Genomic DNA, 7,500 nt, shown 5'->3' on the forward strand with positions numbered 1-7,500 from the left:
TCCCGTGGTGGTATTCAGAATTAACAGTGTTGCGCAGAGCCACCAGAAAATCTCTTGACTAGATTGCGTAGACGCCGTACTGATGAAAATTTGATAACATACAAAAAGTGTAGAGCACAGTTCCGTTGTGCTATGAAAGAAGCTAGATGCCAGTCTTGGGTGTCTTTTGTTTCCTCCATTAACAGTAGAACGCTATCATCTTCTGTATGGAGGAAAATAAAAAAGATTGCAGGCAAATTTACCCCACACCCACCACCAGTGTTGAAAGTGGACGGTCAGTATGTGACTGAAGCAAATGATGTTAGCAATGCCCGGGCTGATCATTTTTCAAATGTATCATGCAAGTGTGTAGCAGCTCCTGGTCACCAGTATAGGAGCATTGCAGAGAAGAAAATTTTAGATTTTGCAACAGGTAGGGAAGAATCGTATAATTCTCCTTTTACTGAAAGAGAACTTGATTCCGCACTTGCTACTTGTAACGATACAGCCCCTGGACCCGATGGAATTCCATATACATTGATTAAACATGTACATTTTAATATATACTTATTTATTTTAAGCATTATTAATAGAATATGGCATGATCATAGTTACCCAAGTGTTTGGGAACTAGCCATTATTTTAACCTTTTTAAAACCCAGTAAGGACAAAGTTTTTAGCAGCCAACCTATTGCATTGTCATCTTGTTTATGTAAAATCATGGAGAAGATGGTCAATGCAAGGCTGATGTGGTTCCTTGAAAAGAAGGGTATTTTATCACCCATTCAATGTGGATTCTGAAAAATTTACTCAACAACTGATGTGTTGATACAACTTGAGTCTATTTTTGAGGCCTTTGCTTGCAAACAGCACCATGTGACAGTCTTTTTTGAGGTGGCCGGACAGTTGCGTCCCAGACATTTGCGTACCGGACATTTGCGTCCCGGACATTTGCGTACCTGGACATTTGCGTCCCCGGACATTTGCGTACCTGGACATTTGCGTCCCCGGACATTTGCGTACCTGGACATTTGCGTCCCCGGACATTTGCGTACCGGGACAACTGTGTCCCTGGACATTTGTGTACCTGGACATATAAGTATCCAAAATATTTTGATTTTACCATATTTTAAAATTTTTTTCTCTCTCTCTCTCTCTCTCTCTCTCTCTCTCTCTCTCTCTCTCTCTCTCTCTCTCTCTCTCTCTCTTTCTTCAGTACACCTTACCTTTATTCTAAACAAGCAATAATAAGCTTAAAGGTAGTTACCATATATAAAAACCATATATATAAACCCAAGAATTGTTTGGTATAAAAATTCACTCGTTAATACCTTTAGTAACTTTAAATAAGCTGAAAGGTAGTTTACCAGAAATAAAAAAAAAAATCTTTTCTAAAGCAGGAGAAAAATAGGATAGCAATTCTAGTTCTCGCCAGCAGTGTGTAACATAAACATCTATTGGTATTAGGATTTTATATATTTCGAAATTCAGAACCCATGGCCAAGTTCCGGAAATCTAACACTGGTGGAAAAATATTTGTGGATAATGAAAATTACAGCTACCACTATCATAAGAGAAACTCTGATGAAACAAAAACATACTGGAGGTGTGTAGTGCGATCTTGCAAAGCAAGAATTCATACAGTGAACGACCTAGTTACGACATGCCACAATGAGCGTAGTCATGGCTCCTCTGCTGCAGTAGTCAAAGTACAAGAAGCTATGTCCCAGTAGAAAAATACTTCAGTGTCAACGTATGAACCATCAAGAAGTCTTATTGGAGAAACGATCGCAAATGAAGATGAGTATTCCATTTCAAAACTGCCAAGTTTTTCATCAATGGGAAGAGATATACGTCGATGGAGACAAAAGGCACATAATGCACCCCCAATCCCACGGCAAATAAATAATTTTGAGATTCCGGAATCCTACTGTTTTCTCGCGACTGGGGAAAAGTTCCTTGCGTTTGATTCTAGCATCGAACATGAGAACTGAATACTGATCTTTGCAACGGATAACGGCTTAGAAGATTTACCAAAGTCTCCTAACTGGGCAGCAGATGGTACTTTTAAAATCAGTCCATTAATATTTTATCAACTATATTGTATCCACACACACAAGAGGGTTCATTTAGTATTCCCAGAGTTTTTACCCTCCTCCCTGGAAAGACAAAGGAAGTGTATATCCGACTTTTCACATATTTATTGCAACTTAAACCGCAACTTAATCCAAAATCTTTGTTAACGGCCTTTGAGATTCGAGCTCAGAAAGGATTCATCGAAAAGTTCCCAGGAGCAATAATAAGTTCATGCCTCTTTCACTTATATAAGTCTATTTTTAAGAAAATCTGTGACCTAGGATTACGACACTGGTAAAAAGAAGATGAGGCATTCAATTTAAATATCAGATGTTTTTCTGCATTGTCATTCCTTCCTTAAGTGATGTCGTTGAAGGTTTCATTGACTTATCTGACGATACTGATTTACCTCCAGAATTTATCGCGTATTTTGAGATGACGCATATTGGCCAAGTAAGAGGACGAAGAGGAATAAGGATGGAACCAATTTTTGCTATAGCGTCATGGAATGTTCGAGAAAGTTATTAACCAGTTGCCAAGATCTAATAATAGTTTAGAGGGATTGCATAATGCTTTGCAATATTCGTTATCCTGTCAACACCCCTCCATCTGGAAGTTAATTGAAATATTGAAAAAGGAGGAGGCCATTGCTCTAAAGAAAAAAAGCGACTTTCAACGAGGAATTCTTCCGCGGCAAAAAAATAAAACTGCTAATACGAGAATCCTGGCACTCTTGGATAAATATTCTCCTGAAGACAAGATAAATATCTCAATAGGGATAGCTCACAATATCCATACATTTTGAATTATTTGTTTAATCTATAATTTCTTTTTTGTTTAATCTATAATTTCTTTTTTGTTTAATCTATAATTTCTTTTTTGTTTAATCTTTGATTACTATTACTTTTAAACAAAAAATAAAATTGCAATTCCACTATTGGAAAAATATTCTCCTGAAAACAAGAATAATTTCTTAAAATGTATATTCATACATTCTGAATTATTTGTTAAACTTGTAATACCCCTCTTAAACAAAAATAAAATTACAATTCCATCAAATCTATTTCTTTCATCCATTAGTAATTTCATTTTTATATGTAGGTTAATAACATTTGAATATAATCTAGGTACACAAATGTCCAGGGACACAGGTGTCCAGGGAAGCAAATGTCCAGGGAAGCAAATGTCCAGGGAAGCAAATGTCCAGGGAAGCAAATGTCCAGGTACGCAAATGTCCGGGACGCAAATGTCCGGTACGCAAATGTCCTAAAACCCTTTTTTGACCTTGAAAAGGCATATGATACCACTTGGAGATATGGTATACTTAAAACAATTCATGAATTAGGATTAAGAGGAGAGCTACCACTATTTATTCAGTCATTTCTTTCACATAGAGTTTTTCAAGTGAGAGGGAGGGGGGGGGGGGGCGAACCTCTAACAGAGAGTAAATGTCAGGAAGGAGGAATTCCTTGGGTTAGTGTGCTGAGTGTAACCCTGTTTGCACTAGTAATTAATGGGATATCCTCCGTCATTCCCCAGGATGTTCTCTCAACATTATTTGTGGATGATCTCTCCATATCATTTGCTGGAGTTAAAATGGCAATGGTTGAGAGAAAAATGCAACTCTCAATTGACAAAATTATCCAGTGGGCCGATATGAATGGATTTAAGTTCTCGACAAGTAAAACTAGTATTGTCCATTTCTGTCGTATCCGGGGATTACATCCAGACCCGGATGTATACATTAAAGGTCAGCGGATCCCATGGGCAAGTGAAGCTAAATATTTAGGTTTGGTATTTGATTGTAGGCTTACATGGGTTTCTCACTTAAAAGGGTTAAAAGCTAAATTTCTTGAGGCTCTAAATATTTTAAAAGTATTGTTCCATACATCATGGGGGGCAAACCACAATACTATCTTAAAATTATACAAGGCCTTGATTTTATCCAAAATTAGTTATGGATGTGAAATATACTCCTCAGCCACCCCAAGCTGATTAAAGATATTAGATTCAATTCTTCATGCTGGTATTAGATTGTCCATAGGAGCATTTAGAACCTCGCCTATCCCAAGTCTCCTTGTTGATACTGAAGAGTTACCTCTAGACCTTTACCGAATGTCCTCTATTGTTCGGTATTGGTTTAGATTGCAAAGACTCCCTAATTCTTAAGCCTTTCAGACTGCAAACCTTGAAAGGCACTCAACATGATTTGAGTTGCACCCAGAATCTCCTCAACCTTATGGCTTTCGGGTGAAACAATTATTAAACATTCTTGATATAATTAGAATTAAGGTGCTTCGATTTAAGGTATCATCAACGCCTCCATGGAAATTACCAGAGGTATCCTTTTGTAAATACTTTATTGGAGTTAAGAAAAATACGACTGACTTGGAATCCAGGTCTCTTTTTAATGGAACATGTTGTAGAACATAGGGGATCGACTTTTATAAATACTGATGGCACCAAATCTGATGCTGGCGTTGGATTTGGAGTACATGGTAATAGTTTTAATTGTAAAGGTGCCCTTCCTCTTACACCTTTCATATTTACTGCTGAACTGTATGGCATACTAACTGCTATTGAGAAAATAGCATTGGAGAAGGCGGGTAATTTGACCATTTTTAGTGATGCAAGGAGTGTCCTTCAAGCTTTAGAAGTTTTTAATTCTAGTAACCCTCTAGTTTTAAAGATTTTAGAATGGCTTTTTATTGGACGGAGAGGTATAATGGTTCAATTTTGTTGGGTTCCAGCTCATGTAGGTGTGTCTGGTAATGAGAAGGCAGATTTACTGGGAAAGAATGCGGCATCCGAGTTGCTACCAAGAAGGTATCCCATTCTCTGTAATGATTTCCTACCTAACATCAAGAAATTGTTTTGTAATAATTGGCAACAGCACTGGGATAGTCTAGATGGCAATAAAATGAGAAAAGTAACAAATGTCATATCTCCTGGGAGGTATAACATGATGCCCCGAAAGTGGGAGATGTCTCTTTGTCGTCTCCGTATTGATCACGCTCGGTTGACACACGAGTTTCTGCTGAAGGGCCAACACCAACCGTATTGCGATGACTGTTTAGTACCTTTAACTTTGAGGCATTTTTTGACCCAATGCCCCAATTATAATAACTTAAGAAATAAATATCTGTTTGAGGCTCAATGTGAAGATGGCAGGTTCATCTTTGCCAAGATTCTTGGACATGATGTGTCCTACAATGCGAGCGGCATTTTTAGATTTATTTCAGGGCAGGTCTTCTGAAAACTAAATTTCTATAATGACATTCGACTTTTATGGTTTTAATTGATTATTCTTTTGTTTTTTATATAAAATAAATGATATCAGCATCAATGACCTTAGATGTCAGGATGCCAGAAAATTTTAAATCAATCAATCAATCATGGACAATAAATCTTCAATCTAACGCTCTCCCAACTGAGCTATCTAGGCTTCATGTATAGTGAAATGTTTATTCTGTCTTAAACTTAATTGGCAATAGTTTATTCTAACATAAAAATAATAGTGTGCCCAGACCAGGGATCGAACCAGGGACCTTTAGATCTTCAGTCTAACGCTCTCCCAACTGAGCTATCTAGGCGTCATGTATGGTGAAATGTTTATTCTGTCTTAAACTTAATTGGCAATAGTTTATTCTAACATAAAAATAATAGTGTGCCCAGACCAGGGATCGAACCAGGGACCTTTAGATCTTCAGTCTAACGCTCTCCCAACTGAGCTATCTAGGCGTCATGTATGGTGAAATGTTTATTCTGTCTTAAACTTAATTGGCAATAGTTTATTCTAACATAAAAATAATAGTGTGCCCAGACCAGGGATCGAACCAGGGACCTTTAGATCTTCAGTCTAACGCTCTCCCAACTGAGCTATCTAGGCGTCATGTATGGTGAAATGTTTATTCTGTCTTAAACTTAATTGGCAATAGTTTATTCTAACATAAAAATAATAGTGTGCCCAGACCAGGGATCGAACCAGGGACCTTTAGATCTTCAGTCTAACGGTCTCCCAACTGAGCTATCTAGGCGTCATGTATGGTGAAATGTTTATTCTGTCTTAAACTTAATTGGCAATAGTTTATTCTAACATAAAAATAATAGTGTGCCCAGACCAGGGATCGAACCAGGGACCTTTAGATCTTCAGTCTAACGCTCTCCCAACTGAGCTATCTAGGCGTCATGTATGGTGAAATGTTTATTCTGTCTTAAACTTAATTGGCAATAGTTTATTCTAACATAAAAATAATAGTGTGCCCAGACCAGGGATCGAACCAGGGACCTTTAGATCTTCAGTCTAACGCTCTCCCAACTGAGCTATCTAGGCGTCATGTATGGTGAGATGTTTATTCTGTCTTAAACTTAATTGGCAATAGTTTATTCTAACATAAAAATAATAGTGTGCCCAGACCAGGGATCGAACCAGGGACCTTTAGATCTTCAGTCTAACGCTCTCCCAACTGAGCTATCTAGGCGTCATGTATGGTGAAATGTTTATTCTGTCTTAAACTTAATTGGCAATAGTTTATTCTAACATAAAAATAATAGTGTGCCCAGACCAGGGATCGAACCAGGGACCTTTAGATCTTCAGTCTAACGCTCTCCCAACTGAGCTATCTAGGCTTCATGTAGGATGGAATGTTTATTCTGTCTTAAACTTAATTGGCAATAGTTTATTCTAACATAAAAATAATAGTGTGCCCAGACCAGGGATCGAACCAGGGACCTTTAGATCTTCAGTCTAACGCTCTCCCAACTGAGCTATCTAGGCGTCATGTATGGTGAAATGTTTATTCTGCCTGAAACTTCATGGGCAATAGTTTATTCTAACAAAAATAATAGTATGCCCAGACCAGGGATCGAACCAGGGACCTTTAGATCTTCAGTCTAACGCTCTCCCAACTGAGCTATCTAGGCGTCACGAATAATGTATCAATTAACATTATTGAAATCTCTTTATTGATTTTAAACTTGGCATTCGATTGATCCCTTATTCAAGAGAATGAATAGATCACTTCCATTTCTTCCCTGAGGTAAATCTGAATTTACGTTCAGGAAATAAAATCATAAGATATACGATAGTGTAAAGAAAATTAGTGTTTGATAGAAAATAAATTTTCAGGAATCTCTAATGCAATGCACAGTGAATATATTTACCACCAAATGATAAAAGACACATTTTAATGTTCCTAACTGCTGGATTATTTGATAACTAATTACTTCTAACGATGCTGGCAATGATCTGTGTAATTTGGAAAGAACAATTTTGATATAACTTTCACTTAGTAAGATGTGGTTACATACACGTGTATGTATGATATATATGTAGGCCTATACACACATATATATATATATATATATATATATATATATATATATATATATATATATATATATATATATATATATATATATATATATATATGTATATATATATGT

General features: G+C 36.9%; 1 protein-coding gene and 9 non-coding genes across 10 annotated transcripts in view; 1 reads left to right on the forward strand and 9 right to left on the reverse strand.

The window, feature by feature from the left end:
* LOC137615117 (serine/arginine repetitive matrix protein 1-like) overlaps positions 1 to 1,712 on the forward strand; it is a 28,913-nt gene extending 27,201 nt beyond the window's left edge. Inside the window, exon 6 of the mRNA XM_068344748.1 lies at positions 1,471 to 1,712. Coding sequence (XP_068200849.1) covers positions 1,471 to 1,712 — 242 coding nt within the window. The remainder of the gene's footprint in view (positions 1 to 1,470) is intronic.
* A 3,863-nt stretch (positions 1,713 to 5,575) lies between these two features.
* TRNAF-GAA (transfer RNA phenylalanine (anticodon GAA)) lies at positions 5,576 to 5,648 on the reverse strand. Its single transcript has one exon. It is a non-coding gene; the product is annotated as a tRNA-Phe (tRNA).
* Positions 5,649 to 5,723: 75 nt separating this feature from the next.
* Positions 5,724 to 5,796, reverse strand: TRNAF-GAA (transfer RNA phenylalanine (anticodon GAA)). The gene has a single exon. It is a non-coding gene; the product is annotated as a tRNA-Phe (tRNA).
* A 75-nt stretch (positions 5,797 to 5,871) lies between these two features.
* On the reverse strand, positions 5,872 to 5,944 carry TRNAF-GAA (transfer RNA phenylalanine (anticodon GAA)). Its single transcript has one exon. It is a non-coding gene; the product is annotated as a tRNA-Phe (tRNA).
* A 223-nt stretch (positions 5,945 to 6,167) lies between these two features.
* TRNAF-GAA (transfer RNA phenylalanine (anticodon GAA)) lies at positions 6,168 to 6,240 on the reverse strand. The gene has a single exon. It is a non-coding gene; the product is annotated as a tRNA-Phe (tRNA).
* A 75-nt stretch (positions 6,241 to 6,315) lies between these two features.
* TRNAF-GAA (transfer RNA phenylalanine (anticodon GAA)) lies at positions 6,316 to 6,388 on the reverse strand. The gene has a single exon. It is a non-coding gene; the product is annotated as a tRNA-Phe (tRNA).
* A 75-nt stretch (positions 6,389 to 6,463) lies between these two features.
* On the reverse strand, positions 6,464 to 6,536 carry TRNAF-GAA (transfer RNA phenylalanine (anticodon GAA)). The gene has a single exon. It is a non-coding gene; the product is annotated as a tRNA-Phe (tRNA).
* Positions 6,537 to 6,611: 75 nt separating this feature from the next.
* On the reverse strand, positions 6,612 to 6,684 carry TRNAF-GAA (transfer RNA phenylalanine (anticodon GAA)). The gene has a single exon. It is a non-coding gene; the product is annotated as a tRNA-Phe (tRNA).
* A 75-nt stretch (positions 6,685 to 6,759) lies between these two features.
* TRNAF-GAA (transfer RNA phenylalanine (anticodon GAA)) lies at positions 6,760 to 6,832 on the reverse strand. The gene has a single exon. It is a non-coding gene; the product is annotated as a tRNA-Phe (tRNA).
* Positions 6,833 to 6,905: 73 nt separating this feature from the next.
* On the reverse strand, positions 6,906 to 6,978 carry TRNAF-GAA (transfer RNA phenylalanine (anticodon GAA)). Its single transcript has one exon. It is a non-coding gene; the product is annotated as a tRNA-Phe (tRNA).
* Between the last annotated feature and the right edge of the window lie 522 nt (positions 6,979 to 7,500).

The sequence above is a fragment of the Palaemon carinicauda genome, chromosome 21 (genome assembly GCF_036898095.1).
Source record: "Palaemon carinicauda isolate YSFRI2023 chromosome 21, ASM3689809v2, whole genome shotgun sequence".
Taxonomy (NCBI): domain Eukaryota; kingdom Metazoa; phylum Arthropoda; class Malacostraca; order Decapoda; family Palaemonidae; genus Palaemon; species Palaemon carinicauda.